The 27697-nt window shown below is 43.9% G+C and overlaps 1 protein-coding gene across 6 annotated transcripts in view; it reads right to left on the bottom strand.

Moving 5' to 3' along the window:
• Nucleotides 1-13701: 13701 nt before the first annotated feature.
• Nucleotides 13702-27697, bottom strand: part of APC (APC regulator of WNT signaling pathway) — a 148591-nt gene continuing 134595 nt past the window's right edge. For 4 of the 6 annotated variants that reach the window (XM_068247323.1, XM_068247331.1, XM_068247317.1 and 1 more), the window contains one exon: nt 20216-26889. In XM_068247323.1, coding sequence (XP_068103424.1) covers nt 20385-26889 — 6505 coding nt within the window. In that variant the 3' untranslated portion in view covers nt 20216-20384. Of the gene's footprint in view, nt 14768-20215; nt 26890-27697 lie in introns of those variants that run through there. The other 2 variants (XM_068247335.1, XM_068247340.1) reach the window with 2 other exon arrangements.

Genomic DNA, 27697 nt, shown 5'->3' on the forward strand with positions numbered 1-27697 from the left:
AGCTATTTTCATTACCATCGACTTGTAAGTTGGCAGCACCTGCACCTGCGAGCCCCACGTATCTTTATCTGCTTTCCAGCCCGCAATACCATCCTCCAAGTCAACGGTAACAATGGTAGCTGGCGGCAGGAGACCGGAGGATTGTGGAGGACTGGCGCGGGACAGGAAGGCTGCACAGGGCTGGCAGAAGCACCAGGTAAGTGAAACACTTTGTTTTAGTAAAATCTTCAGTTCAGCTTTAAAGAACAACTGAAGTGACAGGGATACAAAGGGCTGCCATATTTTTTTTCCTTTTAAACAATACCAGTTGCCTGGCTATCCTGCTGATCCTCTGCCGCTCTAATACTTTTAGCCATATACCCTGAACAAACATATAGCAGATCAGGTGTTTCTGACATTATTGACAGATCTGACAAGATTAGTCACATGCTTGTTTCTGGTGTTATTCATTAGGCTAGGTTCACACTTGGATCGCAAAATGGAATCACAGTGCAATTTTCCAGGAAAAAGCATTTTGCATTCTCATTCAGGGAGCAGGAATCACATCAGGAGCACCCCCAAAATGCTGCATGTTTGTGATTTATACAAATTACAAATGCTGCAGTAAGGCTTAGTGCACACCAAAAAGCACTAGCGTAATCGCAAACACTTAGCACTTTTTGAAGTGATTTTCCTAGGCAATTCTAGGCATGTGTCTAGTGATTTTTGGAGCATTTTGGTGCAGTTATTTTTTGTTACAGTACAGCTGTAACTGAACAGTGTAGAAACGAAGGTGTGAACACCACTACCACCCACAAAACTTCTGCAACAGTGCCAGCAAAGCACAGAAGAATATAGAAGAGTAAGGTCCACACTTATCCAAGTTTTCAAATCTTTATTCTAGGACATATCCATTAAAATAGAACACAAGTACATGCATCAGATTGCTGACATGTTTCGAGCTACAAGCTCTTAATCATAGCTCATGATGGATATGTCCTAGAATAAAGATTTGAAAACTTGGACAAGTGTGGACCTTCCCCTTCTGTAACTGAACAGATCCTGATTAAAAAACGCTTGGAAAATCGCTCTGATCTAGCAATTGTCAGAGCAATTTTCCACTTTCCTATACTTAAAGGGACTCCGAGCTCCACCTAAAAAGCAAAATAGTACTCACCTGGGGCTTTCTCCAGCCCAGTGCTGGTCGAGAGGTCCCACGACGGCGTCCTGGCTCCTCTCCTAGGCCCCGCTCCGGAATGGCTGACCGGCAGCAGCCCGGGCTACACTGGGCCGAGTGACAGGCTCCTTCTTCCGCGTATGACGTCACAACGCCGGCCGCCTCGCGTCATCACGGCGGCCGGCGTGAAAGTACTGCGCATGCGCAATTAAAGCGCGCATGCGCCGTACTGCCATGCCGGCCGCTGTGATGAAGTGAGGTGGCCGGCGTCATGACGTCAGCCGCGTCATATGCGGAAGAAGGAGCACGACACTCGACCGAGTGTCGCCAGTCAGCCATTCCGGAGCAGGGCCTACGAGAGGAGCCAGGACGCCGTCGTGGGACCTCCCGATCAGCACCGGGCTGGAGAAAGCCCCGGGTGAGTACTATGTTGCTTTTTAGGTTGAGCTCGGAGTCCCTTTAACATTGAGGCTGAATCGCCTCAGAAATCAGCAAAAATGCTGCATGACTAGCATTTGCGAAAAAAAGCCCATCACTCTGGTGTGCTCCATCCCATTCAAATACATTAGCCAAGCGCTTTTCAAAGCGATGGCGTTTTTAAAAGTGCTCAGAAGCGCTCTTGGTGTGTACCCAGCCCTTAGGCCTCTTGCACACTACATGCAATTCCGATTTTTTTTTATACGTCCTGTTATTGTTTCCGATTAAAAAACGTAGCAGCATGCAATACGTTTTTTTTTAATCAGAATAAAAAAAATCAGAATCGGATGTACAGGTCCTTCTAAAAAAATTAGCATATTGTGATAAAGTTCATTATTTTCTGTAATGTACTGATAAACAGACTTTCATATATTTTAGATTCATTACACACAACTGAAGTAGTTCAAGCCTTTTATTGTTTTAATATTGATGATTTTGGCATACAGCTCATGAAAACCCCAAATTCCTATCTTAAAAAAATTAGCATATCATAAAAAGGTTCTCTAAACGAGCTATTAACCTAATCATCTGAATCAACTAATTAACTCTAAACACCTGCAAAAGATTCCTGAGGCTTTTAAAAACTCCCAGCCTGGTTCATTACTCAAAACCGCAATCATGGGTAAGACTGCCGACCTGACTGCTGTCCAGAAGGCCATCATTGACACCCTCAAGCAAGAGGGTAAGACACAGAAAGAAATTTCTGAACGAATAGGCTATTCCCAGAGTGCTGTATCAAGGCACGTCTGTGGGAAGGAAAAAGTGTGGCAGAAACCACTGCACAACGAGAAGAGGTGACTGGACCCTGAGGAAGATTGTGGAGAAGGACCTATTCCTGACCTTGGGGGACCTGCGGAAGCAGTGGACTGAGTCTGGAGTAGAAACATCCAGAGCCACCGTGTACAGGCGTGTGCTGGAAATGGGCTACAGGTGCCGCATTCCCCAGGTCAAGCCACTTTTGAACCAGAAACAGAGGCAGAAGCGCCTGACCTGGGCTACAGAGAAGCAGCACTGGACTGTTGCTCAGTGGTCCAAAGTACTTTTTTCGGATGAAAGCAACTTTTGCATGTCATTTGGAAATCAAGGTGCCAGAGTCTGGAGGAAGACTGGGGAGAGGGAAATGCCAAAAATGCCTGAAGTCCAGTGTCAAGTACCACCAGCCAGTGATGGTCCACTGTGTTTTATTAAGGGCAGGGTCAATGCAGCTAGCTATCCAGGAGATTTTGGAGCACTTCATGCTTCCATCTGCTGAAAAGCTTTATGGATATGAAGATTTCATTTTTCAGCATGACCTGGCACCTGCACACAGTGCCAAAACCACTGGTAAATGGTTTACTGACCATGGTATTACTGTGCTCAATTGGCCTGCCAACGCTCCTGACCTGAACCCCATAGAGAATCTGTGGGATATTGTGACGAGAAAGTTGAGAGACGCAAGTCCCAACACTCTGGATGAGCTTAAGGCCACTATTATTATTATTATTATTTATTTATAAAGCGCCAACATATTCCGTGGTGCTGTACAATGTAAGAAAACAAACAAGGGATACATAATGATACAGACAATGATATACATCAAATATGAACACTGATGCAAGATACAGCACTGCTGATTACAATTTGATTTAACATGAAGACTAAAATGTATAAATGTCTAACAGTGTGCAAGCAATTAAATTAATAACATTCCATGACACAAAAGGGTGAGAGCCCTGCCCTTGCGAGCTTACAATCTAAAGGAATGGGGTGGAAACAAGAGGTGGGGAAGTATACAGTATATGTACAGGCAGTGCGTATTTAGTGGGTGCATGGCCTAAGCTAGAGACTATGCTTGTCGTTAAAGGTGGGTTTTGAGGGAGCAGGAAGGGCATTCCAGAAGAGGGGTGAGGCACGTGAGAAGTCTTGTACACGTGACTGTGAGGAGGTAATTGTAGAAGAGGATAGAAGAAGCTCGTGTGCAGATCTGAGATTGCGGTTGGGTTAATATCTGGAGACTAGTGAGGAGATGTACAGGGGAGAGAGATAGTGGAGAGCTTTGTAGGTTAGGGTTAAGAGTTTGAACTGAATCCTCTCATTAATTGGTAGCCAGTGAAGAGCTTGACAGAGAGGGTCAGCAGAGGAAGAGTGAGAGGAGAGATGAATGAGTCGAGCAGCAGAGTTCAGTACAGAATTAAGCGGTATTAGTCGGTTAGTTGGAAGTCCACCAAGCAATATATTGCAATAGTCCAATCGAGATATAATAAGAGCATGTACTAACATTTTGGTTTTGTCATGGGAGAGAAAAGGTTGGATACGTGCTATGTTTTTCAGTTGGAAATGGCAGGAGCTGGTTAGGGAGTTAATGTGAGGAGTAAATGAGAGAGAAGACTCAAATATTACCCCCAAGCACCTTGCTTTGGAAACTGATGTTATAGACGTGTTGTTAACATTTATTGTAACATCAGGCAAAGGGGTGGACAGGGATGGTGGAAAGACTATTAGTTCAGTTTTATTCATATTAAGTTTTAAGAAGCGAGAGGACATGAAAGAGGAATAGCGGACAGGCAGTCGGGAACCCGTGTGAGGAGGGAGTTAAGGTCTGGGGCCGAGAGGTACAGTTGTGTATCATCTGCATATAGGTGGTATTAGAAACCAAATGAGCTGATTAAGTTACCAAGACCGTGCATGTAGATGGAGAAGATGAGGGGACCGAGAACAGAGCCTTGAGGTACCCCTACAGACAGAGGATGTGAAGAGGAGGCCTAATCTGAATAAGAATCAGTGAAAGACCTTCCAGAGAGGTAGGAAGATATCCAGGAGAGAGCGAGGTCCTTTATTCCTATAGATGAAAGGATCTGTAGGAGTAGAGTGTGGTCGACAGTGTCGAATGCTGATGACAGATCTAGAAGGATGAATATGGAATAATAGCCTTTGGATTTAGCTGTGAGGAGATCATTAGCTACTTTGGTGAGGGCTGTTTCTGTGGAGTGGTTTGGCCAGAAGCCAGACTGGAACTGATCAAGCAAGGAATTTGCAGATAAATACTGACATAGTTCAGCATGAATGTTGCATTCAAGTAATTTAGATGCAAATGGGAGAAGTGACACTGGGCGGTAGTTAGCAAGTTCGGTGGGGTCTAGAGATGTTTTTTTAAGTAGTGGTGTTACAACAGCCCTCTTGAGTGAGGATGGAAAAATTCCAGTGGAGAGGGATAGGTTAAACAGCGATGTTAGGGCAGGGATGAGGGATGTGGATAGCTGTGGAATGAGATGTGATGGGATAGGATCCAAAGAACAGGTGGTTAGATGGGATTTGGAGATAAGGGAAGGAGAGCGAATGTTCGGAGAGTGGAGAGAAACTGGAAAGCGCGCAGTCAACTAGAGGAGTGGAGATGGAGTTTGATGTCTGCGTGGAAAACACACTATGGATTTTTGCAATTTTATCTGTAAAGTATGCTGCAAATTCTTCAGCTGATAAGCATAAAGAAGGAGGAGGAGGGGGTGGACGAAGAAGAGAGTTGAAAGTACTGACAAGGCGCTTTGGATTGTGCAAGTGGGAGGATATGAGGGAGGAGAAGTATGATTGTTTTGCAGAAGAGAGAGCGGTTTTAAACCTGTTCAACTCTTTTTTGTAAGTAATGAAATCCTCATTAGTATTGGTTTTTCTCCAACGGCGTTCAGCTACCCTAGAGCACTCCTTTAGCTGTTTAGTAGCTTTGGTCAGCCAGGGTTGGCGACTGACACGGTGTGGGCGGACAGTGGTGAGGGGTGCGATTGCATCCATGACTTGCGTGATTGAGCAGTGATAGTGTGCAGCGTCAGTGAATGGTTGTGTGAGGAGAGGTGCCAAGGCATCAGAGACAGATTGCATGTCTATGTTGCGGTAGTTCCTGCGTGTATATGAGTGTGCTTGAGGCAGGGTGGTGGGAAGAGAGGAGAGAGAAAAGTTTAGTAAGTTATGATCAGAGAGCGGGAGAGGAGCATTAGTGAAATCAGTGATAGAACAGAGACGAGTGAATAGGAGGTCAAGTGTATGACCATTAGAGTGAGTTGGAGCAGTGGACCACTGAGACAGGCCGTAGGAGGAAGTAAGTGACAGATGTTTAGTGGCGGCAGAATTGTTGGTGTCAACATGAATGTTAAAGTCGCCCATAATGATGGTAGGGATATCGGAGGACAGGAACTGGAGGAGCCATGCAGAGAAGTGATCTAGGAAGAAGGAAGCAGGGCCAGGACGACGGTAGATTATTGCGATCTGGAGGTTAGAGGGAGAGTATAGATGGACTGCATGGACTTCAAAGGAAGGTAGAGAAAGAGAAGGAATGGGGGTGAGTGGCTTGAAGGAGCATCTATCAGAGAAAAGAATGCCCACACCACCGCCATGTTTATTCCCACTTCTAGGCGTGTGACTAAAGTGGAAACCCCTATAAGAGAGGGCGGCAGGTGAGACCGTGTCTGAAGGCGTCAGCCATGTTTCTGTGACCCCAAAGAATGTGAAGGCGTTGGAATTGAAAAGGTCATGGATGAACGGAAGTTTGTTGCAGACTGAGCGGTCATTCCAGAGAGCAGCAGAGATAGGTGGGGGAGGAGTGGGGAGAAGAGGAATATTAATAAGGTTGTGGCAGTTTTGGTGTGCATGTGGTTGGCTGATAGCAGTGCGATTAGTGTGCAAGAGTGAGGAGCGAGCCGGCAGAGAGGGTCCGGGGTTTGGTGAAATGTCACCTGCAGCAAGGAGTAGTAGGAGGCAGAGAGAGCGGAGGATAGGCTGGCATTTATATTTATGGGTAGTTGGAGTATGAAATGTATAGCACGGTTGTATGAGTAAGAAAGTTTCGTAAGAAGCAACCTGTGGAGATGATAAAAGAGAGGGAGAAATGTAGAGCGTGTTGCTGACAGCAGGAGGATGCAGTGAGTACAGATTTGAGAATAGCAGGGGAAAACAGGCTATTCATGAAGAGCAGAGACATTATTGCACTAACCGTGAATCAGATTGCTAAAGTCTTGTGTCTGTTCCTTCTGGTCTCTTCTGGCTTAATTCTGGTCTAATTCCGTCGTTCTCTTTGTACTTTGAAATACCGGTGCATAAATCGACCAAGATCTAATCGACTTAGAGTTGCATTTATATAGTAAGCTTGATAAGCCTATGCTTAGCAGGCCTGATTGTAGACTGACTGATGCAGGTGAGGGACTGAGCTCAGCCTGTAGCAGATCACAGTACAAACTCAGGTAATTAAGCAGGAAGCTGCTCAATTGTCTATAGGTGTTGGGGCCAAATTAGCATGGAGCCAGAGGAGAGCAGACTAATTCATGGAATATACAAAGCCAGTCACATAGCTATAGTAAAATGCAAAGTATTACAGCACTTCAGAATATTCACAGATTGCAGTAAAATCGAAAGTTCACAGAAGCGCAGATCATACCATAAGAGTTAGATTGCATTCACAGGAGGATTACAGTAAAATCGAAAGTTCACAGCTATCTCGCTATCGAAGCATCCTGGGCCTCCATACCACCTGAGCAGTGCCACAGGCTGATTGCCTCCATGCCACGCCGCATTGAAGCAGTCATTTCTGCAAAAGGATTCCCGACCAAATATTGAGTGCAAAACTGAACATAATTATTTGAAGGTTGACTTATTTTTGTTTTGAAAACACTTTTCTTTTATTGGTTGGATGAAATATGCTAATTTTTTTAGATAGTAATTTGGGTTTTCATGAGCTGTATGCCAAAATCATCAATATTAAAACAATAAAAGGCTTGAACTACTTCAGTTGTGTGTAATGAATCTAAAATATATGAAAGTCTAATGTTTATCAGTACATTACAGAAAATAATGAACTTTATCACAATACGCACATTTTTTGAGAAGGACCTGTAGTGTGCAAGAGGCCTTGCATAGGGATACATTGTGATGAGCGCATTGCTGATTACTGGCAATCAGCAAAGCACTGAACTCTGCTGTGAGGCACCCTATTGCAAACTGCCCCTTAAAGAGATCCTGTAACAAAAAAAACCAAAAAGTTCCCTTGGTGGGTACTCACCTCGGTAGGGGGAACCCTCAGGGTCCCAATAAGGCTTCTCCCTCCACTGTAGGCAATCAAGCGCTGGCTCCCCCGAAGTTTCCGGCGATCCAGGCTCGACAAGCTGAATTTATTTACCTTCCCCGGCTCCAGCGGGGGTGCTGTTGCGGCTCTCGGCACGGAGATAGGCGAAAGTAGCCGATCTCCGTTGGGTCCGCTCTGCTACACAGGCGACTTGCACCTGCGCAGTAAAGTGGCCTGACAGCGATAGGCTATTTTCGTCTATCTCCGAGCGGAGAGCCAATACTGCGCCTACGCTGGAGCCGGGAAGGTAAATATTTGCATTCCCGCCGTTCAGAGGGCCAGAGCAAGACCGCCGTGGGACACAGGACAACGGGGAAGCCTCAAAAGGATGCAGAGGCTTCCCCCTACCGAGGCAAGTACCCCTCTGGGGAACTATTTGTTACAGGTTTTTTTTAAAGGGAACCAGAGCCGCCGGACATGGAAAAAGAAAAAAGATTTCATACGTACCTGGGGCTTCTTCCAGCCCCATAAGCCTGGATCGCTCCCACGCCGCCATCCTCCGCTTCCTGTATCCGCTGGTACTGGGTCCAGTCACTTCCGGCGGACGCGGGCAATTGTCCGCATGATCAGGGGATCCCTCCATATCCTTACGCGTGCGGCTGCGCAGTATGCAGCCACACACGTAAGGGTATGCTGGGAGCCCCTGTGATGCGGACAATTGGCCGCGTGCTGACGCCGACTGGCCGAAACTATGGGACCCGGAACCGGCGGATACAGGAAGCGGAGGACGGCGGCGTGGGAGCGATCCGTGCTTATGGGGCTGGAGGAAGCCCCAGGTATGTATAAAATCTTTTTTATGGCGTCTCTGGTTGCCTTTAATCCCCATAACACGCTCAACAGTTGCTTGCTGTTGTTCACACAACTGATAAGACGTCAATCCAACAGTTGGACTGACGTCTTATCAGTTGTGTGAACAACAGCAAGCAACATTATTTTGGTTGTTTCACAACAAAAGTTGTTTGATAATTGTGCTGCATAAAAGACCGCTGTTGAGCCTGCGTATGGGGCTGAGAATCAGAAGGACAACCAGGCAATTTGCTTTGTTTAAAAGGAAATAAAAAGGTCAATCTCCATATCCCTCTCACCTGTATCTGTGTCTTTGAAATATGGAAGTTTACTTGACTCGGCACTTTCCTCCCACAAACTCCAAAACGTCTCCAGGTCATGCCACTTCCATCTCCAGTACATCGCCAAAATTCACCCCTACCTTACCCCCAACACTGCCAAACTCCATGCTTTGGTCATCTCCTAATTGGACTACTGTAATGCCCTACTTTCTTGACTCCCCACTGTAATGCACACGTTGCTATGATAGCACACGTTACCATGACAATGCACGTTAACCCAGTAACGCATGTGGTACTAATGGGTTAACAGCAGTGCTTCCTGGCATTACTAGCGGTAAACAATCTTACTGTTGCATGGTGAATCAGGGCCATGGTGTGGTAAAGAGCAGGAGACATCTTTGAACAGCTGACATTTTCCTGCTCTATGTCTATGCTATGTGCAGTCTTGTGTAACACTAAGCGCATAAGCCTAACACGGTTACGTGCTATGCAAGCATGCATGGAACACAGCGTGCATGTTTGCAAACACATAGCATTCAAAGCTTAAAGGTATACTTCAAGAGAACCCGAGGTGGGTTTGAAGAATATTATCTGCATACAGAGGCTGGATCTGCCTATACAGCCCAGCCTCTGTTGCTATCCCAAACCCCCCTAAGGTCCCCCTGCACTCTGCAATCCCTCATAAATCACAGTCACGCTGCTGACAAACAGCTTGTCAGAACTGGCTGTGTTTATCTCTATAGTGTCAGTCTGCTGCTCTCCCCGCCTCCTGCAGAACTCCAGTCCCCGCCTGCATCCCTTCCCTCCCTGCTGATTGGAGGGAAGGGACGGGGGCAGGGACCGGAGCTATGCAGGAGGCAGGGAAGCAGCTGAGACTGACACTACAGATGTAAACACAGCCTCACAGCACGGCTGTGATTTATGAGGGATTGCAGAGTGCAGGGGGACCTTAGTGGGGTTTGGGATAGCAACACAGGCTGGGCTGTATAGGCAGATCCAGCCTCTGTATGCAGATAACATTCTTTAAACACACCTCGGGTTCTCTTTAAGTCAAATAAAAATAGTTTTACTCACCTGGGGCTTCCCTCAGCCCCCTGCAGCTATCCGGTGCCCTCGCAGCATCGCTCCGATCCTCCTGTCTCCGCCGGCGGCAATAACAGCATAGAGGGCGCTATTGTGGCTGGGAACGCGAAGAATCTCTTGCGTTCCCAGCCTGTCAGCAGCTGTCGCCAAAACCGGAAGGAGCCACCGGCGGGGACAGGAGGATCAGAGCGATGCTGCGAGGGCACCGGACAGCTGCAGGGGGGTGAGGGAAGCCCCAGGTGAGTAAAACTTTTTTTTTTTTTTATTTGACTTAAGTATCCCTTTAAGACTCAAATCAATTTATCTTTGCCAAGAACCTTTCTTACCTAACTTCTAATGTTTTTGTTCTGTCAGCTTGGGTTAGCCAGACCTTTCACTCTCCCGTCTCCTAAACTTAGCAATAGGGATGATCAATGAGATGGAAATAAAGTAAAATCCCCAGTCCTAATGCTGCATGTGTGTCCTTTTCGGTTGCTTGAAAAGTCAAGCAACTGGGGCCTTCAACACCAACCTTCCCCACAGGTCAAATGCAGGGTAGCTTGCAGTGGAAACTACTTACAAAAGCTCCGGCCACTGGTATGACTGTAAGTGAAGTACTGTATTTGGGTAAGGCGTGAGGCCTAAGAACCACTAGCAGCGCTTTTGAGCACTTGTGAATTGTAAAGGTCTTGCTAATGTTCAAGCCGGAAGCAGGAAGTGCGCGTAGTGAGGCTTGCAACATGTCCAATAGGACGCGTGCAAGCTGTTTGGAGTGCACGGAGGACGACGGACTTATGGGTAACTAACCCCTTCTCATCCAGCCGCACACCTGAGGCAATTACTCCTCATTTAAATAAAAAATTCGAGTCCTTAGGGACTCATAACTACTCGTGAGCCCATGCCTAGTGTAGTGTTTTGCAGAAAAGGGGCCACTCGGCTTCACACGCAACAAGCACGACTGCTTTCAGAGGTTCAAGACTTTACACACCCAGCCACGACCCCCTGATAAAATAGGATAAACTTGCTACAAGGACAATGTGCTCTAATTGTTGATTGGACACTATATGCTTAGCAACAAGTGTGATTGGGTTAAAGCTTTGTTCTAAAGATATAAATCCCCACTGTTGTCCAATGGAAATTGGTACTTACACCATGTTAGTCACATTTATTTTACGGCACCTCATTGTAATACCCTTGCTTGAGCAATAAAAGTAAGTAAATTTGTCTTCAAAACAACTGATTCGTTGTCGATTTATTTTTCTACAACAGGTGCTATGGGATGAACGGGTATTGATGCATTGTTTTATGGGATCTTCCATTTGTTCAATTGTTATGCTGAGCGAGTGGTGGTAGATATGTAATGAGATTACAATGGAGCATTGCACTGTACTCAGGAGTCTGGATATTTCTCTATTCCAACTTTGTGGCTAATGCTGGGTGTGGCAAGAGCTGCTGCTTAGTGTGCTGCATGTCTTCTGCTTGACTTTCCTGTCCACATCACTGCAGTTCTGGAACTGGTGGACAGATCTTATATAGAGTATACCAAGAGCTCCTCTTTATGCAGTTCTGGGTGTGCCATGGTCTGCCCCCTTATGACCCCATATTCAATGGTCTTTCAGGGCTTGGCTGTAAAAATGAACTTTAAAAAAACAACTGTATGCTCTGATTGGCTGCTGTACCTATGTGTCTGTGAGGCGTTTCTTCCTGTTCAAGGCCTCCACTATGGGTGCTTTGCTGCAATTGTAAAATGCTCATGATGTGCTAAATTGCGGAAATTTCCTAGCGCAATCACCATTTAGCTACTGATGCGATCACAATGCTGCTAGTAGGACCACACGCACGGGGAACCACTGGCATAGCGGTTTACCAATCAGCAAGCACAGCTAAATCGCTCCTACTGAATCCCAGTCCGGAGCATGTTTTAGGGTATTCCTTGCTGTGCTGACGTATTTGGACTGTTGCGCATAAAGCAGCAGTGATGCGAGTAAATATCAGCAGGATTATGAATCAACATCTTATCAATTAGGGTCCGTTCACACTGAATCAGTTGCTGTCAGTTGTACCTGAACGGACAACTGATGTGCAGCCCAGTGTCCATGTTTCCCCTATGGGTCAGTTCACATTATAGGAGTTTTAACTGAAAACTTTTCGTGATGCACTGCTATGGAATAATCCGTTAAAACACATCCATTTTCAGCGTTCAGTGTGAAAAAGGCATTATATTCTGAGTGAAATGGAAGCTTGGTGTATAAACCTTTTCAGTAACTTCGACTCTGCTATAAATCAATGCCCCAACAAGCCAGCCTGATCAATCATTAGATCAAAATCAAATCGGTCAATGATACTGGACAGAATATTAAGTGGTCGTGGGTTGGTAGCTGTTGCACTCCATCAAACAGTGCAACTCTGTGTCTGGCTCCAGCGATCGGCGCAGCTTCCCTGCACAGCTCCGTTCTCAATGAGGAGGATCGTGACTGCGCATGACGTCATGTACGATCCCCATAGTGAAGACCGGAGCTGTGCGAGGAGGCTGCGCCGATCGCTGGAGCCAGGCTGTGTAATGTATAAGTGGCCCGATGGGGGGGGGGGGATCAGAAGCGATCGAAGGGATCACAAGCGATCGGGGGGGGGGGGGGGGGGGGGGGAGTGCTGGCCCTCAATACTAGCTAGCCTGGTGCTAGCTAAACCTTTTGAAGGCATGCAATCTATTAGTTTTATACTGGGGAACTCCTGAGGCTGCAAAACCTCCTGAGCGTTGTAACGCTCAGGAGGTTAAAAGCCTACAGTATGTGTAGTGTGTGGAGGGATTTGATTAAATCGATGCCTCTTTGATCAGATTGTTATCTGAGAGGGATCTGTCTTTTGGCCACATTGAGTAGTGTATGGCTAGCCCTACTTTTCATTACTGTTTTCCTCAACAGACCAACATCCTACGTTAACTATAGGATCTGTTCAGACATGGTTTTAATTGTGCATTGTCCTGACGGAATGCCTGCATGACTTATCTGGACACTACACAGAAATCTGACATACTGCAGGTTGCATGCTATACGGTATAGGACTTGTCTGTAACCTAGTTATTGTTGGGAGAGTGGGATGCTGCATAATTATGAGGGACAAACTCTACTAAATTATTATTGTAGTGCAAGATGGTTAATTTTGGCACAGAACTGCAACAATGATTGAGGCGCCCCCATAGGCCGTAATGTGAATTACATCTATAATGGCACTACGTGACTAATTTGTGTGCAATTGCTGGAACGCAAATTAGGAAAGAACAGCCAGGTGCCTGAATTACGTGTGTTCAATAACAAAAACAAAACATTTGCTGTATCAGCAGTACACTACTTTTAAATAAGGCAGTTGTCAATAAGAAGTCACTCTCTAGACCAGGGGTCCCCAAACATTTTGGGTTGAGGGCCGGGTCAACATACTTCAGACCGCTGGTGGGCCGGAGTAAACATAAAATGATGTAGAAGTCTTTGCGGACCAGACAGTGAAGCATACCCAGGTGACAATCTGCAAGCCAATTGGACAGCAGTGTCACCTGATGTGGAATTTGATTGGAAACCAGCAAAATTTCTGCTTTCTGGCTTCCATGTGGATGGGGGGTGCCAGCACTGCTATTCCATATGTGGACCACCAATATTTAAAGATGTAGCTGACTGCATTTATAAGCAATACATTTTCTGTGTGGGGGGCCGGTAAGAAAGCCTTAGGGGGCCACATTCGGCCCGCGGGCCTTAGTTTGAGGACCACTGCTCTAGACCTTGAGCAAATAAAACCCCCTTTGCGGCCTTTCAGTGGGTGAAGTGTAAGGTACAGGAAATGTACAAATATTCATAAAAACACACAAATTATTTTAAAAGTTTTATTGCAAAAAATCATAAAACCTTCTTAGTCACGCATAGATAAACTGCTTTGACAAGAAAACGTTAGTGTTTAAATTAGAAATATCCATAACCATCCAGAAATACGTTATTCCCATCTCGCTTGTACAAACTAATTCACTTTTTTTTGCTAACGACACACAGAGTGAAGGAGTGTGCAGGTTAACTGTATTACCCATTTACTGAACTCTGCTTTGCAGTGCTCGGACTATTAATGAGTATACAAGAAGGGGCTAAAGGATTGCAGACAGCTATACAAATTTAATAAATTAATACCGGTAGTCCTTTTCTTCCTGTTATCACAACTAATAGAAAAAAAAAAAAAAAAAATCCGCTAAGTGACAAAAACAGGATTTACATGAATTACAGCGAAGAAGAAAAAATGTGTACAAAGTATGCAGCAGTGAAATTCATATTCTGGTGATGTGCACTCCAAAAAGGTAAAACACTTATGGTACAGATTTGTTAATATGGGTTTTGGCAGAAATAAATCCTCTTGGCTTTATGATGGGCTGATTTTATTATAGTAAACAAACTATCTCAAGGTTTTAAGTTTATAAATGGAATCAATATATAAAAAAAGGCAAAAAAACCCCATTAGGATGAGATGTGCTTATATAATACAATAATAAAAGCCCCTATACTTTGAGCAAAAAGCAAGGGAAAATCATAGCAGCCCCATTCCCGTAAAAAGAAAAAAAGAAAAAAAAAAGGAAAAAATAAATCTGCATGCCACACGATTCTTTTTACATTTCACAATAAAAACACAATTATGAATTTACATACAGTAATAATTTATTCAGTAATTTTCAGTTCGGTTATTCGGAGACATTATCTCATTCATAAAAGAGCAGCCATCTCACCTCAAATAACAGCATATACAACACTGAGCATAGCACTAAAAAACCTACATCATTTCTGATAACTGGCTCCCAGGAAAAATAAAAAAATATGGGACATGTTCTAGAGGACAACAGTGTGTAGAGTATTACACCAGATCTACTGTACCTATGCACATCATGTGATCACAGTACTTCCAAAAACGGATTGTCAGATCGGACATGCAGAAAGGCAGGCCAGGGAGGAGAGAAAAAGAAAAGAAAAGGCTTTCAGTAGGGCTCACACTGCTGTAAGCTAAACAGCACAAGTAACCTATATTCATAAAGACAAACAGTATTCTGGGGGTGTATAAACATTTTCCCTGATGTGGTTACTTCTGCCATCTACCTACAAGTTTATTTTAAGCAAAAATAAACTTCTAACAAATTGTGTGTGTAGTACAGCTAAGAAATTGAACATTAGTAGCAAAGAAAATATTCTTTCATATTGTTTTCAAGTACAGGAAGAATTAAGAAACTGCAGTTATCTATGCAAAAGTTTCTCTGAGCTCTTCCACTTTGGGTTGAACAGTCCTGTTTTTTTTGAAGCACTTATCTCAACCAGTGTCGCTGTTTCTTGCCTGTTTACGGTTGTACTGCAGGAAAGTTCAAAGGGTCATTAGCTCTGTTCTATAGTTTAAATGTGATTAAATGTTATAAACAAGCTATATAACTGAAAATAAAAAGGAGTCTTTTTCCTTTTTTACTAATGTTCTATTAATTATCCATCCTACACATACAATTCATTATCTCCTAAAGTTTATTTTCGCTTTAATGTCACTTTAAAGCTATAAAATGAGTTGTTCCTTGAAAAATTCAGAGGCAGAATGTTGGGAACAGTTCCAGAAGTTGAAGTGTTAAAGGGTTGCTCCACTAAAAGTAGCTCCACAGAAATGGATGGGACATGTACGTCTGTGCCTCACTCATCTGTGGATGGCTGAAGCTTGTTGCAAAGTGGTAAAGGCTAAAGTGGACCAGAACTTATGCTACAAACAAGTAAACCAAAAAACAAACAGTAAGGCTGAGTTACATGTAACCTTGCCTATCAGCAAAACCTGTTTGTCAATGAGCCTGGCAGTTTCCCCATTTTAGAAAGACGTTAGAAGGTTTTGGTGATTGGGACTATAACCCCTCCCCCACATAACTACTTTCCGGCCTCTGCATTAGGGCCATTTTCTACTAGCTGCAATCTGCTTCACAAAGTGTACCAGCGGCGTTTTGCCAATTGCAACAGCAGAGCGATGATGTGTTTTTGCCAGAATCACAACTGCTGGCCTGCGAGATTTTTGATGCAAATTTCGCTCTGTTCCCGATGGCTTCACAATACAATCACGGCAAGTGGAAATTGCAAGTTGCGCGATTGCAATGTTGCATGATTCCAATCTCAATACCTATCGGAAAAGGGCCCTTAAAAATGACATAAGATGGTGACATCCCTGCCCGTTCAGTAAAGTGAATGAGCTAACAGGACCTGCCAGCATCAGACAAAACAAGCACTTCTGGTTAGCAGGGCTGTGGAGTCGGAGTTGTGGAGTCGGAGCAATTTTGGATGCCTGGAGTCGGAGTCGGGAAAAATGCACCGACTCCGACTCCTAATGAATTTGTAACTGTAATTAAAATAGAAAATATGATAAAATGTTCTATTTCTCAGCTAAGTCATTAAAAATAATGTATATATACAGTAATAGCTATGTTCAGTCCACAAAAATGAAATAAACCAATCAAAATTAGTTACTTGTGCTGCTTCAATAAAGCAGTCCCCGTATTTTTAAAGTCAGATATACATATCTGATTGTGACTGTACAGTATAAATGATGTGTACACAGGAATCTCTTATATATACGAAATAACATCTATGCTGTAAGTATAAAGCCTGATGTGTAGCTGTGTCACTAATAGAGACGGTCAATGAGATGGAAATAATTCTGCATTGAAGCTGGTTTATGCAAATGTATTCGATCATGAAATCAAATAATTTGATATGTTAAAATTTGGTTTGGCGACTATGAATTAAAGGGTACCTGAGGCGAATTAAAAGAAAAGCTTTATACATACCTGGGGCTTCCTCCAGCCCCCATCAGGCCATTCAGTCCCTTGCTGTCCTCCTCCGCCACCTGGATCTTCTGCTATGAGTCCCGGTAATTCAGCCAGTCAGAGCAGTCAGGCTACGTGCCGCTTCCACAGCCAGGAGCGTTCTGCACCTGCACAATAGTACTGCGCAGGTGTAGTACGCTCCCGGCAGCGGAGTGTGTGCATGCGCACTACATCAGACTGGCTCAAGTACCTGGACTCATAGCAGAAGATCCAGGTGGCGGAGGAGGACAGCGAGGGACTGATTAGCCTGAAGGAAGCCCCAGGTATGTATAAAACTTTAATTTCATCTGTCTCAGCTTTACTCTGTTACACAGTAGTACTATACTCTACATATGCACTCCCCACAGAGCTGCAGGGAATTCACTGAGAATGTTGTGCACATTGAACACAGAGGTGTTGTCTATCGCCCATAAACCTTGTTCAGATTGTGCATGAAGAATGTGTAATAGAGGAAGAATCTCCTCATTCCCCTGCAGAGTACCTGCACATCACTCTTACATGTACCCACAGTCACATTGCCTAGGGCCTGATAGATGTTCTTTGTTCTGGTCTGTACCTTTTACAAGTACTCTTACCAAGGACTAGTTTTAGTCTAAAGGGAATAAATATAGTAGTCTACATATCCTTCTCACTTCAGTTGTCTTGTAAAATTCCTAAGCGTTGGCAGTTAAGAGACGAATTTCATGTTACATACTTTGAATCAACAAAATTGTAATATGCAAATTAGAGGAGTCGGAGTCGAGGAGTCGGAGGAATCTTAAACTGAGGAGTCTGAGTATTTTTGGACCGACTCCACAGCCCTGCTGGTTAGTAAGGCTTCGTATAATGCAGCTCTGCGGCTTGTTTTATTTTGGAACTTATTTTAAGTTCAAGTCCATTTTAGCTGGTTTAGAGGAGAACGATAGCAGTAGAGCTTTGCCTGACTGCTCTTTTACCCCCAATGAAGGTTGCCAGACATTTGGCTACATCTTTGTCTGTAGTGGAGCCAGCAGATTAGATACCCTGAGGTCAGTAGTGTCATTCCTGTATGTCCAAATCCCCCCTGTAGAGTGGAGGGCAGCTTTGTCAAATTTTTAAACACTGTATGTGTCTCAATTGCAGAGATTTCCCTCCAGTTCCATATTTACATCACAAGGGAGCAGACAAAGAACCATTGATGAGTATATACTTGAAGAGCCAGTCTGTCCAATTCAGCAACCAAAATAAAATGTAAAATGTATAGAAGCCATTGACATGAGAGGAAAAAAGAGGGTGCCAGCTCTAATTTTTAAAGTGAACCTGTAATTAAAAAAAGATACTTACCTTAGTCAAAGGGAAGCCTCTGGCTATTCCTGAGGCTTCCTGATCCATCCACGAGCCCAACATAATATGCTTGTCTTTAGTGGTCATGCTCCCCTCAGTGTACGAGTGCATTGTGCGAGTACAAGCCACGCCAGCGCAGTAACACTAAGCTGCTCGTACACTACTTTTACATGGAGGAGACTATGGCCACAAAGCACAGCAGTCCTGACCAGCAGCGGTGGGGTCAAGGAAGGCATGGGAAGCCTCTAGGGCATCCCATTACTTAGATGTCTAACTTTTTATATTTTATAGTTACAGGATTACTTTAACGGACATCTGTAGTGAGAAGAATATGGAGGATGCTATATTTATTTTCTTTTAAACAATACCAGATGCCTGGCAGCACTGCGGATCTATTTGGCTGCAGTAGTGTCTGAATAACACCAAAAACAAGCATACAGCTAATCTTGTCAGATCTGACAATTTCAGAAACACCTGATCTGCTGCATGCTTGGTTAGGGTGTATGGCTAAAAGTATTAAGGTAGCCATACACTGGTCGATTTGCCATCAGATTCGACCAACAGATAGATCCCTCTCTGATTGAATCTGATCAGAGAGGGATCGTATGGCTGCCTTTACTGCAAACAGATTGTGAATCGATTTCAGCCTGAAACCGCTCACAATCTGTAGTGGTTCTGCCGCTGCTACTCCCAACCCCCCCCCCCCCCCCAGCATACATTACCTACTCCGGCCGGCGCGACTCCCCCCAGTCTCCGCTGTCTTCTTCTCCGCTCTGGTCTGGTCTCCGGGTCCGGCAGGCTTCACTTCTTCCTGTCTGGGGGAAGTTTAAACAGTAGAGCGCCCTCTACTGTTTAAACTTCCTGCCGGGACAGGAAGAAGTGAAGCCTGCCGGACCCGGAAACCAGACCAGAGCGGAGAAGAAGACAGCGGAGACCTGGGGAGTCGCGCCGGCAGAGCAGGTAATGTATTGCGTCGGTCGTCGGGCACTCGAACGCCGCTAGCAACGCGCTCCCTACCCGCGGGCGATTGACGGTAATTTCCCGCACGGAGCGATCGACGGGACCGATCTATATCTATTTCGGGACGAAATAGATCGAAATTTAGCGTTAACGATTTGACAGCAGATTCGATCCCAGTGATCAAATCTGCTGTCGATTGGCAGGGAATCGGCCTAGTGTATGGCCAGTTTTAGAGGCAGAGGATTAGGAGGATATCCAGAAAATAAGTATGGCAGCCTCCATATCCCTCTCACTTCGGTTGTCCTTTAAGGCGCATCAGCTACTTGGCTCCTGAGATATGTCTGATCCTGCTTTAGTAGTTCCTTCAAAGTAATATATGGAGAACCTACTCGAGCCAAAAGTATTGCCAAGACAGATCGTTAGCAGAAGCCTCATAGCAGGGGCACAAACAAAAACCTCACAAAGGTTCCAACTTTACCCACGTAAGATGACTTTTAGTTTAAAACAATTTGCTTAGCACTGGCAATTTCGGCCAGTTTGCTGCTTCTACTACTATGCATCGCATCAATTTAAAAATGTCGGTATCCTTTAATGCAAATACAGTAGAATCTCATAGTAAACTCTGATATAGTAAACCTCTGTATATAGTAAACTCTGGCCTCAGGTCCCAGCAACTGTGTCTGTATAAATATACAATGTATGACCAATTCAGATTTAGTAAACTTCTGTTCCTTTGGAGTTTACTATAAAGGAATAGCACTGTACTGAAAAAGCAGCAGGCAGGCAGATCTTAGTAGTGGGCTTTGAAGCCAAGCATATACTATGTGAGGTATGCTCCATGTCAACTAGTACGTGATGTATGCTTCATGTTAACCATTGATATTTCCCTTATCAAATGGCTATCAAGAAATGTTGATCATTTTACCATTTTATAATGGATTGTGCTGCCAGCCCATCTTCAAACTGCTTGATGCAGCACCAAGCTTAGGGAACATCTATCATCTACCGCTCCACCTGTGGTATTGATATGCCCTTATTTTGTTTTAAATACATTTTCGTTGGTATTAAGAATTGAATCCGATGTCCAATTGCGTACTGTGTGCCTACCTTTAAATAAGCAGGACAAGGGGACAAGGATAAGTCATTTATACACTGAGTTCACCACTGCTTTTTACTTTTTGTAGGGCCACCCCTTAAACCAGAAGAGTTTGCTATAAATATCCTATGCTTAGTAAACTGTGCCCACATTGTATAGTAAGTGAAAAGTATTTTATGAATTATGGCTTCCTGAACAACCTTCATTGAAATCAAACATATTTACAGACTTTTTTTTAGTTATACTTTTTGATTGAATATACATGGACAGCTAAAATTTGTACATCAGAGCTTTCGTCAAAACAATTGCTGAGGATTTCTTCAAACAGAAGTCACAAGGTAAGAGCCAGAATGTCTTTTAGGGCTTTGAGAGCCACTGGAATCAGTGGCTTCATTTTTTGAGTCTCTTTTTTTTGAGTTTGTAGTCACTGGCGTTGGGATTTGGGAAGGCCGAGATGTGCTACCATCTGCATTACTTTTCCTGGGACTAGGGTTATAGTTAAAAGGGGTGACACGAACAGCAACAGTTCCACTTGGTGAGCTGTGTTTGCTTGAGCTACTCGAACTAAATGGTGTTCGTTCTGGAACTGAGTTTTCATTAGTCTCTTGCCCTGTGTGCTGGCTGTTTATTACAGGTTTTGGGTCAGTCCCCTTTGCATCCAAACCTTCCAACTTAATAAAAGACTTTTGCCTATTTTCCAAGACAGACCCATTACCGTTCCCTGAATTATGCCTTCTTTGGCAGTCCCTTACTATCTCAGCCTTTTCTACCTGCTCTGACACATTGTCAATAACTGGAGGGGAATTTCCTGTAGGAGATCTGCCTGACCTAGGGTTATTGATTGGGCAGTCCTCGATTCTTACCCACACATCCTCTGTTTTGGAAACCGCTGGTGCCATCTGGTGTACTGTTTTAGGTTCAAGTGTATTGTTAGACTCTGCAAGGGTGATAGAGGAACCATTGCTTGTAGTCTCAATGATTTCATTCTCCTTTATCTTTCGCCAAGTTCCTTTAGCAGATGGTGTACAGTCTGTGGTAGATTTAAGCCCGACAAAGGAACATGGTGGCTGCCTTTCGTCTTCACTCTTTGCTTTCTCACTAGACTCAGAAGAAGCAGACAAAATTGAAGATGAGCTTCCAGTTCTCCTCCAAGTACTTACACGAGGAAGGGATGAAGAATGTTTACTATGCTCACGTTTCCATGTACCTGATCGCGGAGCTGGAAGTCTAGATGGAGACTCGGAATGCGATCGACTTATGTCATGCCGCTTTCTGAGGTCGCTGTGCTCTGCAGGAACATTCAAGTTATGGGGCATCTTTCTCCAACCTCCAGGTTGGACAGGATGAGTTGATAAAGACATATCAGGAAGGGATGGGCTTAAAACTGGTGTTTGAGCCTGGGATCGTGTGGGAGAGTCAGCTTTAGACGAAGATGACAAAGACTCAAACGATGCAGATTCCTCTAACTTTCTCCTTAAGGTAGGGCTAGGTGCTTCTTTAATAAATGTTGACTGACGTACTAAAGCAGGTCTTTCGGACCTGTCTGACTCACTTCCACTGGACTTTGTTGAGGACATTCTAGACAGCTCTGCCTTCTTACTAGATCCTGCACCATTTGTATTCTGGTGTAAAATCTTTGATGCAGACTCGCTTCTTGGAATACCACTGGGTGCTTTTGGTAGGTTGCTTGTGGACTGCTTAGTAAGGTTTTGTTGGCTTAATTGTCTACCTGGAGATGTATAGGACATTCTGCCGGAACCTGAAGACTTGGTAGATGCTGTACTTGGGGAAGAGGTTCTTGGTAGCTGGGAGAATTTGTTAGGAGGACTTATTCCACTCCTGCCTGGTGAAATAGAGCTTCGACCAGGGGATTGTAAAGGTCTGCTTAATGGCTGAGGAGATGGCCTTGAAGGTGTAGAGTCTCTTGAACCTGATCTAGAAGTGCCTTTACTTTGACCTCCTGGTGTAGAAGGCTGTTTGTTACTGTAAACTGGTTCGGCTTTAAATGGTTTCTGTCCTCTAGGAGAATTAGTGGAATGGTCATTGGAAGGTTTAGATGGTGCATTTTTTAGTATAGGAACTTTCTTTGAAACTGGACTTGTGCTAGGAGAACTAGCACGGACGCCAGGTATATGGATCATTGTTCTACCGCGTGAAATTGAGGGCATATTTGACTGAGCTAATTGTTTACATTGACTAGAGAAGTCAGAGCTGGAGCGTGACTTTCCCGTAATCATGCTTTTATATATTTTCTTTCCTCCTTTAATGCCTTTTGCTTCTTCATCGTTTTTCTTATTTTCTAGTGCACCTTTCTCGCCAGGTTTTAAAATTCTTGGTCCTTTGTTTACTGTGATTGGCTTTTCCTCTTTGTCAGATGTAATATGGAAAGGGGAACCCAAGGAAATTCCTGATTTTAGTGAAAGGATAGAATCTGAGTCTGATGAGCCTTGCCGAGACAAAGAAACTGCAGCAGCTGCTTGATGTAAGCGACTGACAATTGAATTAGCACCTTCCTGGATTGCTTTCCAGTCAAAGTTTTCTGAATCTGGGGAAAATGCATTTTCAGAATCTGGACTCTGTAGATCTCTTAAATCTAAGCCTAGATCAGGTTCCTCAGCAAGTATACCACCAATGCTATTTGAACGGACCTTCTCACCATCAGTTTTGACTTTTGGAGGTTTTTTCTTCTTTGGCATGGCTGAACTTATACATTCTTGTAGCAAATCATCTTCAGAATCAATGCTCAGAGAACTCAGAGAACTGTTTCTAGAAAAGCAGACAGGAGTATCTTCCACATGAAATGATTTTGGTGCATAACCTGAAGTCATAGGTCTACGCAATGGCATCTCAGAGTCAGCTGGCTCATTTTCTTTTGTTACCTTAATTTCTTTGTTGTTGTTCTCTTGGTCAATATCACTTAGAGAACTTAATGATGAATTACGAGAAAAGCAGACTGGTGTATTTTCAATGGCAAAATTCTGCAGTTTCTCATCACGAGCTGCACCTCTATCTTGAACAGATTTAGATGCAGGAGGAAATGAAGCTTGTTTTTGGAGATGTGACTTGGCTGAACCTTTGTGTACTGAAGCCTTTTGACTTGGCTGTCCTTTTTCAGGTGCATGGTTTGATGAAGTGTTTTTACTTGCTGCCCTTGTATCCACATCTTTTGCTTCTTTTTCCTTCCTTAACTCCTCCTTTTCTTTTGAAAGGTCAACATCATCCTCATCAAAGTCTAATGAACTCAGCGAATCATTTCTTGAAAAGCAATAGGGTGTGCCCTCTATTGGTGTGTAGTGGTGCGGGGAATCAAATGCAAAACTTCCTTTTAAACGCTCTTCGTTATTTGGTAGCTTTTCATTGGTCGACTGGCCTCTTATATTTTGCTTTTTTGCATCACAGTAGGGTTTTTCGGGAGGCAAATTGATTTTGTGTTCTGCGTTTTTCTTTGAAGAACCAGTAAGTTGTGGCATAGGCTTCACCGGAGAAGTTGGCTTCTTTTCAGCTTCTAGAGAATTTTTATTTGAGGTAGCACTTCCAGAGCTATGATTAATCTGATCCATTATCTTTTTGACTCTATATGGTTTGTGACTTTTACCTTTGGGCATTGCTGAATGTATGCACTCAGCAAGAATATCACCTTCCTCTGTTTTATCCTCATCTAGCCCTGATGCACTGGTGGTTGCCTTTTTACTAGCTTCCTTATCATCTGTACATCGTCCTTCAGTTGGGATTGTATCACGCTTTTCAAAGACTGCAGGTAATGAATGTGCTTGATCATTATTTGCCAGTTCATTTGGTGGAGATTCTATTGTGAGGTCACTGAGAGAAGTTGTTGTAGAAAAGTTTATTGGGGTCCCTTCTACACAGTAGACTCTAGGCATATCATCGGCATGAGTAAAGCTGACATGTTTTTGAGCCTGCAGTCTGTTTTGAGGGGGAAGAAGCTTATACACCGGCAGCTGGCTTGGTTTTCTAGCTGTAGGTGGAGCAGTCTTTGTAACAGCTGGTTGGGATGTTTTCTTGCTTTTCCTAGAGGACTTTGTAGGCATAGCTGATATTATACATTCCTCTAAAATATCAATGTCATCATCTGTATCATCTAGCATATCTTTCTCCACTTCTTGTTTCTCTTCTTTCTTCTTATGGTCAGTGGATTCTTTAGACACATCTGATTCTGCTTCATTCCCATGATCATTTTCAAAGACAGGGGGCATGATTTTAAGTTCTACATCTTTTGGGATATAAGGCTCATCCAGACTAAGGGCACTAAGACTAGAAGAACATGAAAAACCATCAGGTGTACTTTCAGTCGCAAAGTGCAGTAAGGTGTCAGCTTCCTGAAGAACCTGTACCCTCTGAACTGCTGTGTGTACAGTAGTCTGTTTGACTGCAGGGTCTCTCTCTTCAGTGCTCGTCGTCACTTTAGGTTTGTTTGTATCTCTTTTATTGTGTACGGCCTGAGGTGGTGGAGGAGTCTTGCTTCTGCTTGGGGGCATTGTTTGACCCGGGCTGTCTGGAAGATCACTGGGACTTATAATGCCACTAACCATACCACTACATGGCTCGCTCTGCACAGAACTAGCTATTGAATGACTCTCAAAACTGTCCAAAGAGCTTACAGAAGTGCATCTGCTGAACATTAGAGGGGTTTCTTGAACATAGTGTTCTGGTGGGCTTTTTGGTGTTTGAGCACCACTTTTTGAGGGCGATTTAGCACCTGAGGAAAATTCAACAGACTTATGTCGAGAAGGATCTGAAGGTGACACGTTGGAAGCATTTAATCTGCTACCTTTTGAACGCATATGAGATGTGGAACGATTTTCATTTGTTGTGCCTTCTTTAGTAGCAGAATTTCGACTATCCTTCAGCTCAGTTATCTGCAATGCGTTACTTCCATCTGCTCCTTCAGCAACTCTTTCACGTCCTTCAATTTCATCCTCAGCAGAAGATAAAGAGGACAAGGAACTGCACCGTGAAAAACATATAGGTGTGTCTTCAACACAGTAGGTCTGAATTGTTTCTTGGTTTATTGATGGAGATTTACTTGCACTTTGTTTTTGCTTATTTTGGCCACTCCGGGATTGAGCAGAATTAGGATGAAGTTGATTTTGGCGGCTTGAGTTAGGTGATGGAGTTGGTGTATTGCTGCTGGATGACACATTATCTTTCTTCGCTTTTTGTTTGGAAGAAATCTTTGAGAATGAAAATGAAGGCTTCTGTGTTGTGGCAGGAACCTCTGGAGGATACTTTCGACTGTAATCAATAGGCTGCTCAACGTGATGTTCATCCTGGTTATAACCGGTCATGCTGAAATTAACTTGCCGGTCGTCTTCATCCTCATGCTGTTCTTCCTCTGAATAACGTTCACTGAAATTGGTTGTTTTGTCATTGTCATAGTCATCCACTTGACAATGAGATTTGTTAGTCTTCTGATTTATTCCCATAGTAGAATTTGCCCTTATCTGATCACCTTGCGTATTTGATGTTCTAGATCGATATGGTGAAGAGTTTTCTGGTTGTGCTAAGTGAGAGGAAAACTTTTTATGTTTCTCTTCTTTGTTCTCTGTGAATGAAGTATAAGGTGTTTTGGAATTCCTATTTTGCCGTTGTTCATTTTGTTTCATTTCACTGTCTACTATATGTTTGGGTCTGGCCCATCTGTCATTTTGAGTAGGACTTTGCCTTCCAGAATTCAACTGTTCATCTGAATATTTGAGACTGTAATTTATTGGCGTGTCCAATTCAGTATCATTATCGTCCATGTGATTAGCGCTGTGTATTTTGTGTGCTAAACCGGCTGGATACTGTCCATAGTTGCAGAATTTACCCTCATCATCTTCAGAGTAGGATTCAACAGACGGTTTAACTTGGCCACGTTTTCCATAGCCATCAGTACTGCTAACACTGTTTAAACTATCATTTGATGACATTTTATACTCCATACTTTTCATATAGGACACCTGACATCCTCTGCTGGAGTTGTCTCCTTTGGAGAAATTATAGGGATTTGTGTGGGAGTGGTTAGATGTTTTTCTTGTACTAGTTCTTTCATCTGATATACTGTGAATATCTGAGGAGGACCCTGAATGTCTATCATCTTGAGATACATGAATATTTGATACTTCATCCATAACTTTGGAGATCTGAGCAGTAGTTGATAGCTGTAGTCCGATACGCTTGGAGCAACCTCCATCACTGGTAGTATGATAGTTATTTATTCCAGGACGGTCCCTGTCCTTTTCTGGCCGACTGTTTTCACTAGTTTGCCTAGAAGAAGGTGCTGGTAACACTGTTGTATTCATGTATGTCGAAAGGACAGTTAAGTTTCCAGGACTGAAATTGTCTGACCGACAAATAGAATCATCATGTCTGCTTGAGTCCAAAACATAGTCACCATACAAATTCTGTTTGTGTCTCTGCTTATTGCGATGGGATGTTTTGGGACTTAAGTTGTCAATGTTATCAAATGTCTCAGAGAGGTGCTGTGCATCAAGCTCTGCTTCTAAGGCTTTCTGCTTTCGTACATGAAGAGATGGAACACTGGACCCAGGAGACATGATATTTGCATCTTTGTATTTTGCTGGTCTGTTTGCCATTAAGTTCCGTAAGGCTGCTGCACTGCCCATCGCAATCATTTTGTGCTTTGAATGGATGAGGTTTTTGAGCATGCTGACAGCACCCATGTCCCATAGTGCTTCCTGATCCTTGGCATTCCGAGCAGATAAGTTCCACAAAGTCCCACAAGCATTGCTGACAATAGTCAAGCTGTGCGATTTCAAGTGCTGCAGAAGTGTCTGTAAGCAGTTGTTCTCCCTCAGGATTTGCCTAAAACCAGAAAACAAAAAGGGTTAAGATACAAGCATAAAACTAATTTTAAATAATATGTCAGGTTTTATTGAGTGAATATAACTGCTTGATTAAAAAAAAAAGATTCTATACCACAAACTGCTATCATTAGCTAGAACTGGAGAACTGAAGATTGAAAATAAATCATTAACTTGCCTGCAAAAGACTGTTTCTTAAATGAAGTGAGAATATGGAGGCTGCCATAAGTATTTCCTTTTAAGCAACACCAGTTGCCTGGCTGTCCTGCTAATCTATTTGGCTACTCAGGGATTGCTGTGATTGGCCCCAAATACAAGCTGTGGTCCCACCCAGAAGACCATCAGCTCCAATGAGCGCATGGAGCAGTGGGCTTCCTATTCAGCCTGCATGGGAGGACACAGCGCAGGCAGCATTCTTCGACATGTCGAAAGTATGTGCGGAAATCCGGAGGACACAAAGAGGACACACTGGGACAGAGGGCAAGGATAGGGGACACATGAGAGCGGCCAAAGGAGGACTGGCTGGGACAGAGGGCACAGATGGGGGACATGAGTGCAAGCATTGGAGGGGGACAAAGGAGGACAGGCTGGGTAGAGGACACAGATGGGGGGACAAAGGAGGACACGCTGGGGACAGAAGAAACAGATGGGGGACCGATAAGCACATGGCGACAGAGGACACAGATTGGGGGGGGGGGGGGGGGGAGGGAGAGAAACAGATGTGGACGTAGATGAGAACACAGGAGGACGGGAAGGACAGAGGAGGGTTAGCGGAGGATGGGGGGTGTAGGTTTTGCACAAAAGTTCAA

This window comes from Hyperolius riggenbachi, chromosome 1 (genome assembly GCF_040937935.1).
Source record: "Hyperolius riggenbachi isolate aHypRig1 chromosome 1, aHypRig1.pri, whole genome shotgun sequence".
NCBI lineage: Eukaryota > Metazoa > Chordata > Amphibia > Anura > Hyperoliidae > Hyperolius > Hyperolius riggenbachi.